The sequence below is a fragment of the Neopsephotus bourkii genome, unplaced genomic scaffold (assembly GCF_033783945.1).
Source record: "Neopsephotus bourkii isolate Nb327-2 ecotype Australia unplaced genomic scaffold, CSIRO-AGI_Nbou_v1 NB_196, whole genome shotgun sequence".
In the NCBI taxonomy this organism is placed as follows: domain Eukaryota; kingdom Metazoa; phylum Chordata; class Aves; order Psittaciformes; family Psittacidae; genus Neopsephotus; species Neopsephotus bourkii.
Window position 1 is genome coordinate 13,459,826 of NW_026900709.1, and position 11,479 is coordinate 13,471,304.

At 39.4% G+C, this 11,479-nt stretch overlaps 1 protein-coding gene across 1 annotated transcript; it reads right to left on the reverse strand.

Moving 5' to 3' along the window:
* Positions 1–1,828: 1,828 nt before the first annotated feature.
* Positions 1,829–11,425, reverse strand: KLHL41 (kelch like family member 41). The gene is made up of 6 exons (XM_061343045.1): positions 9,476–11,425; positions 6,602–6,759; positions 6,402–6,509; positions 5,732–5,917; positions 3,776–3,922; positions 1,829–2,834 (listed from the first exon to the last, which is right to left on the reverse strand). The coding sequence occupies exons 1-6, from the start codon at positions 10,583–10,585 to the stop codon at positions 2,723–2,725; spliced, it is 1,821 nt and encodes a 606-aa protein (XP_061199029.1). The 5' UTR covers positions 10,586–11,425; the 3' UTR covers positions 1,829–2,722.
* Between the last annotated feature and the right edge of the window lie 54 nt (positions 11,426–11,479).

Here is an 11,479-nt window from a genome sequence, read left to right on the forward strand (position 1 = left end):
ATAAGGAGCAAAAAAATGTCTATGTCAGACATAGCCTCTTACTAGCAACTGGATCATTCATGAAATTTAGCATTATGGCATTATGCATTGGACCTGCCCTTGCTAATAGAAATAAAACAAAATTAGATAAACCAGATAACCTGCCTGGCCTGTAAATACGATATGTACAAAAGAGCAAAGTCAGACTGAAAATTGAAACCAAGAATCAAGACCAAAAAAAGTCTTCATAGTGACAACCACCTTGGTTACGGGTGGTGAAAAACATTGCTGGTTTATCATGTTTGAAAACCATAGGCCAGTTACCAGCTACCACCTTCCTGTGACTGAGCCCAGCCAGGGTTTGATTCAGGAGGCATGAAATACTGAGATGTAGATGGAAAAAGTTGGAGTATCCAAGAAAGTGTTCACTGTAGAGCAATAACTGCAGCATAGCCTTACTTCCACAAATCAGCCTGTTTTCAAAGGCAGCCATGTTGTGACTACTGCTGTGCCCATCTTCTTCACACACACAATGTGTGTATGTTTTCCCTTTTTAGTAGAAACAGTAGACATTCTTTTTACCCCTTCCTTTGAAACCTGGCAAAGGTAAGCGATTGCATTCTGAATTGACCATTTGCACCGTGCTGTCACTTTTTTTTTAACTACTCAGTAGTAGAAGGAGATACTTTTATTGACTGAACACGAATCAGGATACTAGTGAAAAGCCAAGAAAAAAACAACAGAATAGACCTAAGCTGCAAGGAGCTCTCCTCCTGAGGCAGCCCTCACATTTGTAGAATGACTGAAAGAAGTAGTAGATGTCTGCCTGCTTATGGTCTCAAAAGGACAATGGCTCCAAAACACAGAAGACAAGTGCTCTGAGGAAACGTCATTGAAGGCGTAACACAGAGAAAAACTCTATGCACATTATGTTTTGTAAAAAAAGGAGCTATCATACATACTAGCTAGGATCTCAGATGGTGGGCTGCAAGTCAAGAGGTCTCTTGCATGACCTGGCTTCTGTACAGATGGCCTTCAAGTAGCAACTTTAGAGCATAAGAAAGGTGGCAGTGGTTGTAGCTAAAGTGATCAGTCACGGGTGGTCATGTGTTTGAGCTGAAACGTGCTTTTCAGGTATCTGGCAGTCATGCTGTGCCAAGCCAGAATCTTCAAGTCAAGTCATTTATGAATAAAGTTATGAACTTTCACAATGGGAAGAGGATTAAAACTTGGTGTGATTGGATTCAGAAAGGGCTTCTATGAAAAGCACAATGTAAGAGCATTTCAGTAAAATGTCCTGCTTTTGATCCTTTGCATTCATTCTTTCTCAATTAGATCAGCAAGTGTTAGAGCAGGTGTGCTGGTGTAAGCCAGTGATTTAACTGGAGCCAATGAAAAGATGCTAAGATCAGCTGAAGGTTTGGGTATTAAAGAGGATGACAAGATACATGTCCCACACACAGATCACGTACCAGTCCACAGTAACATACTGAAAGGAGCTATGATGGCTGCATCTTTACCGCATTAACCTCTGTCTCCTAGAAAGGCAATGCAAGGGGTCATTTGGTAATTGGAGTTGCTACTTGGTCAGGTGTGGTGGGCTCTTTTCCAGTTTTCCTGCTATCTCAGTTGTAATAAGATTTAGATTTATGACATCCTTTAGATTTATGACACCCACTTTATCCAATAGTGAAATCCTTCAAAGAGATACTCCATAGAAATGGTGGGTATAATCTACTTCAAGGAAACTAAGTGCTCTGTTTTGGGCAAAGGCTGTACTAAGCAATCTGTGTCCTGCCAATATGACAGTGATGATGAGCTGATCACTGAAAGAGACACCACCAAGTGATAGTTTTATAGTTTTAAAAACAAAGTTTAATTGTTAAAACTTTCAACATCAAAATGCATCAAATCTTTATTAGATAAAAAAGTCCTCTTTTCTGTATTTGCTGATGATCTAGGACTTTTTCATGAGTTCTTGTTAAGGGCCTCAGATCTCTGAGAAAAACTTCCATAAAATATTTGCTTTGGAAATAAATATAAAAGCATAAAAAAAAAGTGGAAAAACCTTGTTACCAGAAGCTTAAACAGTAGATGAGACAATAGAGCTATTAATGTTGCGACCTCTGCTCTCTTTCCTCTTGTCTGGCTACGCTGCTGTCTTTGGCCGAGAATGGCATTTCTTAGGCCACGCAGTATTAGCCCACTTTTCAACATGCAACTTCAATTCCAGGCTAAATTATTTTTAGAAGGCTCTAATGAAAATATTTTCAAGATATGGCTGAAGAATGCAGGATTTACGTATGTTGCTGAGGGAGAAAATCAGGCTGTACAAACAGCCAGTAAGAATAGTATGAGCTACCTACCAGTTATATTTAACTTAACAGTTAATTCATGGGCATTGTTTGGAGGATATATCCTGGATTGTCTGAGCATAAGGAAGTCTTAACTAGTTTTACTGGCAATTCCATAGAGTGAAAAATGGAGTTCTCTCTGAAATCTTCACTTACTCTAATAAACATTAATCAGAATTCTTCATGACTTCAAACACTGGCAAAAATTCAGTTGCTGGTTAGCTAGTAAACATCTTAAGACTTGGACAGACAGATGACCTGTTTAACAGTCAATGGTATAACTAGTGTGCTGCTACAAAACTCTGTACAATCTGGGGACATTTCCATGCAACAAAACCAGAAAAGCTTACTGAAACTCCCTCGCCATATCCTGTATTCCAGCATTTTATTTACAGTTTTGATAACTTAAAGAGGTTTAAGCGGGTGGCCAGGCAGGAGGCTCCAGTAGCATATCGGATCTCTTTCAGTATGCCAATCCATTCCTTCTTTTCATCATCATACCTAGGTTTAACAAAACAAGGTCAGAACATAACTTCTAAAAATTTGGGGTTGATGCTTCATCAAACATAGAATCACAGAATAGTTTGGGTTGAAAAGGACCTTAAGATCATCTAAGTCCCATCCCCCTGCCATGGGCCCAGACACCTCACACTAGACCATGTCACCCAAGAAATACAGGAAATGGAGGACAGTCCACATGTTGCAAAAGCTTATAGCAACCATCTCCTGAAAGATGGCACAAAAAGCTGCTTTTGTCCTCTAGAACTAGATGACATGTGAGTTGTCCTTTTCCTGGTCCCTAAAGCTTGTTGCTGGCCTGCCATGCTTCTTTAATTACTCCTACAAAAGCTTCTGCCTTGTCTTATGTATCCCTTCTGAATTCCTTCAGATTCCTATATACAAAGATGTTTTTTCTGGGAATCCTTTCTATCATTCTGCCAGTTAAACTCCTGAATCTACCTTAGCAACTGAAGACTAGCAGCCAAAGTGTGATATTTCATCACTGCCACTGAGATTTAGATTAAAAAAAATGATCTAGGAGATAGGCATTTCTGATTCTCTTGGAACAATTACTCATTTGACTATTGAGACATGACCATGTACAAACACCTGTGTACAGAGGCTAGGCTTCTCTGCATAAGAATATTGCAAAACAGAGAATGTTTTTTATGGTACTCTTACAAGGCTAAGCCTGCCAAGAGAGATTGGCAATTTACTCTTTTGAAAAGAGTAGAGCATCTGAAGATCATGACTCAGACTGTTTAAATTAGCAGTAGACAGAAGTAGTTATTAGATCCAAATCTCGTGTTTATCTCTTACTTTCTGACAAACTCAAGAAGTGCTTTGCAACCTGTGCTATGGTTCATTTCCAGAGTTAAACCGAAAACCTCAGTTTTAGATCTAGCTTTCCATCAGGAAAATGTGATTTAAGTGAAACTTACTTCCATATATCAGTGACTTCATTGGGTGCAAATTCTTTAGATTCAAGCTGAATCATTGCAAAACCTCCAATAGCATACAAAGCTCCACTTAAGGTGACTAAACTGATGGAACTTCTCTCCTGGGGAAATTCAGGCATTACCTCCCACCTAAGGATGAAAAGAAAAACCTAAGTTAGCTAAGACATGACAAATATTCTACAGTGAATTAAAATACACCTCTGGGTGACAAAAATCCAGGTACCAAGCACATCTTTGAGTGAATGGTTTAGTAAAAGGAAACAAATCTGGCATTTAGCAGCAGTTTCAGTGTTTCCATCCCCACAAGGACTACCTGCAAGTCTTAAGTGATGGATCTGCATTGTGATGACATCTCTTACCAGATGCCCACTTCTTGCAGGTTTCTTGGGCCCATCATCAGCAGTATGTGTTATACAGATGTTTTGTTCCCCAGCTACACTCATTTTTTCTCTACAGTTTCCAAAATGGATATCTATGTCAAGTAGCATTGATATAATCATTTGAGTTTAAAAAAAAGTCACTGGAGATTATTAGCATCCTTTCAAGTTTTCTGACAATTCACACCTAGGAACATATAAACCATACAGACATCCCACTGCTGAATAATGGCAAAATCAAAACTAATAGGCTAATTGGTCTCTCTCACTTGTGTGACTTGACTGTAACAAACCAGAGTAAACCAAGGCAAGAACCTGCAGTCAGCATCCTCAAGCAGAAAGTGTTTCTGAAGAGTGGAAGAGAAGACTGCCCAAAATCATGGTAACAAAGTGACCTGTACTTTCCTTTGCTTCTACAGAAGCTGTAAAGTCCAAAGTTCCCTCAGAATTACTTCTTCTGTAATTCACATTTTGTATTGGTAAATCCTATAAGCAAGTCTCTTTGGGATAGCATACAGTTAAGTTAAAGCTTTCGTTGTGAGGTTGATGGTTGCAATGCCGTCTGTCAGTGAAGACAGCACAGCCACATGTGTTTATGTACAATAGAAGTGCTTGTTGATAAAAGGGCATCCAGGACCACTTACAAGTCTGAGCTATCATAATAAAATTTTATGGGTATTATTTTAAATGAAAGTTTGTAAGTCAGATGATAGGAAGGAAAAGTAGCAAAAATAGCAAAAATGAAAATTAAGAGCAGAAAGACAGATACAGAGGGTATAAACTCCTGGAAAATCATAAACATTTGAGGATGATGACTGCAAAAGGTCATCTATGTTGTGAGGAAGAGCACGGGAAAGTTTCTGGACCAAATAAGTGAGCTAATTTCAGGTGGGACTTACTCTTCTTGTCATTACTTTTTCTTTACAGTAATTCATAGCATGCACTTAAAACTGAATGTCTTCCTGGAGTTTTCATATTAAATAAATAAGCAGAATTACCTCCCAGTCAGTAACTAGTAGTAAACAGTATTTGCTGTGACAAAGTGCATGAACAGCAAGACATCACAATGCCACATACCTGAAGGACATTCAGCTAGTACTGCTCAGGGACCTGATTTCTCTTGCTAGGGGTTCATGTTTAGTGTCAGTGCTGCATAAACTAGATAGTGTGGCCCCTGCCCATCTCTCCCACTTTTCCCCTGTTATGCCAGTACAGATGGCATAATGTGGCTGTGTGGTCGACGAGACTGGGAAAGTAATCAGACTTAAAAAACCCAAGATTGGAGGGTGGGTTATTTTTGCTACATGAGCTCTTTGATCATGTTTGCAATATAGCTATACTAGTGTAGAACATGCACATGGGGGCAGGAAAAATGGCCAGAGATACTGGTTCTTTGAGCTCCTGCTGCTGTTGCTATTGCTATAGATGTGAATGTAGACAAAGTGTCTCAGTGGGAGTATAGGCACTTGAACACCTTTGTAACTCAGCTCAGGGCTCCTAAAAGTGATTTTACCTAGATGGCAAAACCCTTGCTTTAAAATAGCTTGAATGTTGTACTCACTTATTGGTGGTCAGATCAAAAGCTTCAACAGATGCAGTAAGGCCTTCTTCAGTGACACCACCTGCAATGACAATCTTGCCCTTATGGATAGCTGTTCCAAACATTGAGCGAGCCACTTTCATTGGAGCCAGGTCTCTCCAGTCTCCTTTCTTGGGATTGTATACAAACAGTCTGTTAGTACATTTCCTGGGGAGGAAAAAGAAAACCTTTACTCATTCTAAGGAACTTTTGGCTTGTTCCAAGTGAGACCTAGTTGAAGTGGATTGTGTGGGTTTAGTATCACACCCCTCTCCCCTCCATGAGATCCTTTCTTGTATCTAATCTGGGAATATTTGCATGTCTACAAAGCACTAATCACATCCACAGAACTAATACTTTCAATGAGGGTCCTCATAGCTATGTATTACTAATGTGTCTGCAATGTAAGTAAAATTTGCCCTGGAATAGGTAGGGTTATTATAATAACCAGTTGGGATTACAAGTTACATGCAATTTTTCCTTATAATGAAAAAGATATCGTATGTGCCATAACGTGTACCCCTCTGCCAAAATGTCAGCAACATGAACCCAGAGATGTAAAAAAGAGCAACCCTAACTTCTGAGGGTGAGGACATATAAAGACCAACCAAATAACATTCATAAATCATCATGAAAAGACTTAGAGACTCACTTATCATCAGTTTTTCCACCGAGACAATATATCAGTCCATTGTTTGAGATAGTAGCATGGCCATATACTTTGATGGGTAGTTTTTTGATCTCACCCCATTTCATTGCGCTGGAACAAGAAAAGTATCACCTTTAGGATCTTTCAACTAACAATGAGCTAGTTACATGTCCTCAGTGGGCAGAATTAAATTGTCAACATACACAGGATCATAGCACAATCCTGAATCTAGAGACTCCTCTGTGCGTAGATCCTTGCCTGCAATTACATAGATCTTGCTGTCGGACTCTCCCAACCCGAAGAGACACCTGGCTGATGGCAGTGGAGGAAGGGCAAGCCACTCACCAGCGATGCTATCCAGCTGAAAGAGCATCAGAACAGGAAGTGTTAGGAAAGGCAAATAGTAAAAATCCACACAATGAACACTGTTCCACAAAATTAATCTAACTAACTGCAGTCAGTGCCCCTGAACAGTTCATCTGCTTGCTTGAAAAATCTATCCCTCCCTCAGTACAGCTAGTGATGATGACTTCTCCCCAACTCTGCTTCATGGTGCTGAGAGACAGCAGAGTCAACGCCACACAGCTCTCTTTGCATCTGCTCACCCTCACAGTTTCTTTATCCTGTTATTAAACTTCCTTGTTTTAAGATCCTTCATTCTGAGTTCCCTATCACATGTTGGAAAGAACAAATTTTTCTTCTTCCTGCCTGAAGAAAGCAGGCACTCCTCCTATTCCACAACTATGCATTTAGCTGGTTGTGCTCGTTGCTGCAATGAGAGATGCCAGACATCCTCACACCATTCTTAATCATCAGCAAATGTCACAGATGTTTATTCTGCAACTCCTACAGCAAAAGACATGGTGTTTCATCACAAATACCCTCAAAAGCTCCTGAGATCACTGAAGGTGCAATGAATAAAGACTTCATTCCTAAGCAAAAAAGGCAGGCAGTGCAGCTCCCTTGGCAATAATATTGATGTCATCCCTATTGAAGTACTCCCATGGCTGTTTTGATTCACATTCAGTATGCTGAAAACACCTAAGGAGAGGCAGCAGAAGGAAGACAAGAAAAAGCAAACAAATGAAAGAAAACAGTGTTTTCCTAGAACTGTGGTGCTCAATTTTTGTTTTGATCTGAGAACTTGCAATTGAACTTGAATGCTTTCTAACATTCAAAAGAGTATCTATCTTCTCTCTTCTACTGCGTATAGTTTTGCTTCATATTGTGCAGGAAGGGAAAGTAAAATGCGAGTTTACACAAATGTAAAGGCATTTGATAGCAAGAGAAAGTTCAGTCAAAGCAGTCAGGTCTGGGTTTAGCTCTGTGACAACCTTTTCCAGATGTATGTTCCACAGTCAAGGTCTTCATGCTAAAATGCATCTCCCAGATTTGATAGACTACCCCTATTGGACACCCCTATTGCTTTATTGCAACAGTGAAATTTAGTTCATGGGATTACTCCAGCACCTGTATCTGGGTGGTTTAATGAGGAGAAGATGTACCCATCACAGATCACAGCATGCTAGTTAATTACTCTTGAAGATGATGTATCTACTGATACTGGCATAAACTAGTCATGCATTTTTGAGGCAGTGGCAGCCTTGTTTTCTCCTAGGTTGCTACCAAATAAAATGGTAACAGGTGCTCCACTGGTGAAGCAAGGGAGATCAGTGAATACAAATTGGTTTGGCACCACATTAGCATTTTAGAGGGAACAACAGCCAGATGGGTAATGCAGACAAGTGTTTTAACTATAGGCAGTAGCAGCAGCAAGGAAACTTAAAAAGATGACAAGCAAGAGATCAGGATTTCAGGAAACGTACATAGACACATAAAGTAGAATTCTGAAAACTTTATAAATTTTTAATATCAATCTTCAGGTTAAGTTTGTCAGAGGCCCCTTTCTAGTGGCCTGAGACAGGGACTGTTTGTTTCTGGATTATATTATGACCTCATACTACATTATGACATCAACACAGTATTTCTATTAGAATAATATTTCTGTAACAAAGTTTGCACTTCAGTGGTTTCACACCTACATGGAAATGAAACAGTGCTAATTCCTCCCCAGCAAACTAGGACTTCCCTCTCATAGGTATAACAAATGCCTGAAACCAGCTTTCACTGTGTATGAAATTGTAGTAAGATTTACTCCTATGAACACTTAATATTTGGATTTTTTAATATCTGAAGGCTTTAAAATTCCATCACTGCTTATCACTCTGCTTTATTTCATATTTGAATAAGGACCTACTTTCATTCTCTTAGGCCCAAAGATGGGATGTGACCAGCAGCATATGGCATAATTTATTAGCAGATAGTTTAAATATTCCCCCAAGCATTCAGGCAGGTAGCTCAAACCACAAGAGGTTATGGTGTAAGCATGCCAGATTGTAGTTTTGCTCATTTTTCTGAAACATGTTGTGCAAGTTACAGTTTGTATTAATCGGCCTTACACAGATTTACAAAGATATAAAATTATGCTTTCGGTTGAAAGATGGTATTTAGTTTACTGCCGTTGACAGTTTGCCAAGAAAACAACCTTCTACAGCTGAATTCTGTATTTTTAGAATGCCCTCCTGTTTCCAATGTTGATGCGACAAAAGGACTTCTGGAATTTTATCGACAAAAGTGGCATTTAAAATACACACATTACTGCTGTCACAAAAATAGTTCAGGTTCAGAAAAAAGAAAGACATCTCATTACGTCTAAAGCAGCATAACACTCTGCTTTCACGGAAATTAACAGGAACTCACAAAAGGTGTTTTACAAAAGTATTACTAGGCTTAAGTTTAGGCAACTGTACCATGGAAAATCTGGGCCTTAAACAATGAAAGCCAGTGCCTAGATATAATACACTACTCTTATTCATCTCTTCCAAGATCTCACCAGGGACTTGATCTTGAAAGACAACATGCAAGTCCTTTGGTTTCATTTATCTCTCTGAGACAGGAACAGCTCTTTACAGATACTTCATTGACTGTGCAGAGACTAAACTCACTTGCATAGACTCAGAATACCTTTCAGTAATTCTTATAAGCACATGCTTTTGCACCAGTTATGAAGCTTATACCTGGAAGAAGTATGACTGGAAAGGCTGATCCTTGTTCTCCTCTTCCACATACAGTCCTCCAACAATGTAGACCTGATTTTGTCTGGTGACTATACTGGAATGATTTCTGGGAATCTGTTCTGCCAGGGCTGCTAGGTAGCATTCGTTTTCAAGAGGATCATAAGCTACTGCAGCAGTGTCATTAACCAGAAGTATTAGGTCTTTGACAAACATGCCATGCCTGGGAAGGTCATTCAGGTAGCCAGGCAGTAAATCTTCATCTCCTACATCGCCGTTCACCTCCCCTTTGGTTGACTTTTCTGTACTTTTGCCAGTGTCAGGCAGTTTTCCAGCAAAAGCATCCTTAATAATCTTTATTTTTTTCTGGAGGTCCGAGTTGCTTTTGATTATATCATCCTTCTCAACATGTTCTTTGAAATATTTTTCTGGCATAAGACGAAAACGTATGCAGTCAAAAATTTCCCCCAGGCTCTTTACTCTGTTCTCCTTATCTGTTCGGACCCATTTCATTACCGCTTCAAATACCAGTTCTTCCTTCTCTACGTTTAAGCTGTCAGGTGAAATAACTGAGATAAGTTCATGTGGGGCAAGCTGCATGAAGTCGTCCTCTTTGCAGATCTGCACAAAGTGATCTGAAACAAAATCACGGGCAGAAAATGCAAGTCTTGGGCAATCAAGCAGAACACCTAATCGAAGGATGGCCAGACAGTTACCAACAGCAAGCCTCTTCTGAAGGTAGGAGACGCACACGGTGAATACAGAAGGGATCTGAAAGCGACTGGCTAAAGCAAAAATATCTTGCACATTAGAATCATTAAGATCAATACTAGCTGAATAAAGGTATTTGACAATCATATCCAGAATGTTGGGGTCAACATTCTCTAGAACCACCTCCTTCTTTTTCTCTTCATTTTGCTCGGATAGGAAGTACTCACGAAAATAAGGGCTACATGCTGACAGAATCAATCTGTGGCAAGGCAGGCTTCTGTCACCAGCTTTTAGAGAGCAATCTACAAACTTCTTCTCTTCAAGGAGTTCCTTGAGGCCATCCTGAAGAAGGGTGGATTGGTAAAGTCTGAGCTCTTCAGTGAGTTCCCTTTGGGAATCCATTTCGCAAATACTTGGGAAAGGGGAGGGAGCAGAAAGCTTTAGCTGTTGTCTGCCCAAAGGTCTGTCTGTAAAAAAGGCAGACCAATGTGCTTTGCCCTGCCTGAAGCCTCTGCAATTTAATCTAGCTAGCTAAATATAGGTACATATTCTTACAGGTCGGAATTTAAGATGGCTGGTTTGGAAAAATAGATCTTCTCTCACAGCTGTCAAAGAGTGAAAGAAGCAACTGTTGCTTTAGTTGCTATGGTCAGGTTTTGTCACCGTCCTCCACACTGTATCAATGAGATTACGTGCAATGTAAGAAATTACTTGAGATGAGTAAGGACAGCAGAATCTGACTCTCAGTGAGACAGCCATGAGCAAGATTGTAAATATACGTGTTACCAAATATTCTGAAACAGAAATATTGTTAATCAAGTTGTCAGCTGCACGTACTGTTCAGTTTGTTTCAGAGTTGCTCAATACTTAAAGACACTGAAAGCATCCGGAACTTCACATCAATTATCTATGCTTTAAAATTATTTTTTTACATACCCATATCACATCTGCAATTTCTTCAGATATTGATAAGAAGACTGAAATTCACTCCAAGCTTCTTCTTAATATCCATTTGGTTGTATTTATTTGTAAACTAACTCCTACTAATCAGACATAAAAGTGCATTATTCAGGTAAAGTTCTGCTTTCAAAAATAATTTAACATTAAGTCTCCACCCCCTTACTAAACATCATTCTTCATTTCAGGTACTCTGGACCTTACCAATCCTTTTATATTTGACTGTACTAGAAACAGTGCTAACTGCTGTTAAACTAAACCAAAACCAGTACATTGGAACAGGAGAGAATGAAACACATGTAATCCACCACTTTAACATTATTTAACAGATGTGTAATT

What these genes read in the sequence shown, in the direction of transcription:
- KLHL41 (XM_061343045.1), bottom strand. Translation starts at nt 10,585, where the DNA reads ATGGATTCCCAAAGGGAACTCACTGAAGAGCTCAGACTTTACCAATCC. An exon ending in GGATTGTGCTATGATCCTGT is followed by an intron (nt 6,510 to 6,601) that starts GTATGTTGACAA and finishes TTCTTGTTCCAG; the next exon opens with CGCAATGAAATGGGGTGAGA. An exon ending in GAAGTCACTGATATATGGAA is followed by an intron (nt 2,835 to 3,775) that starts GTAAGTTTCACT and finishes TGTTAAACCTAG; the next exon opens with GTATGATGATGAAAAGAAGG.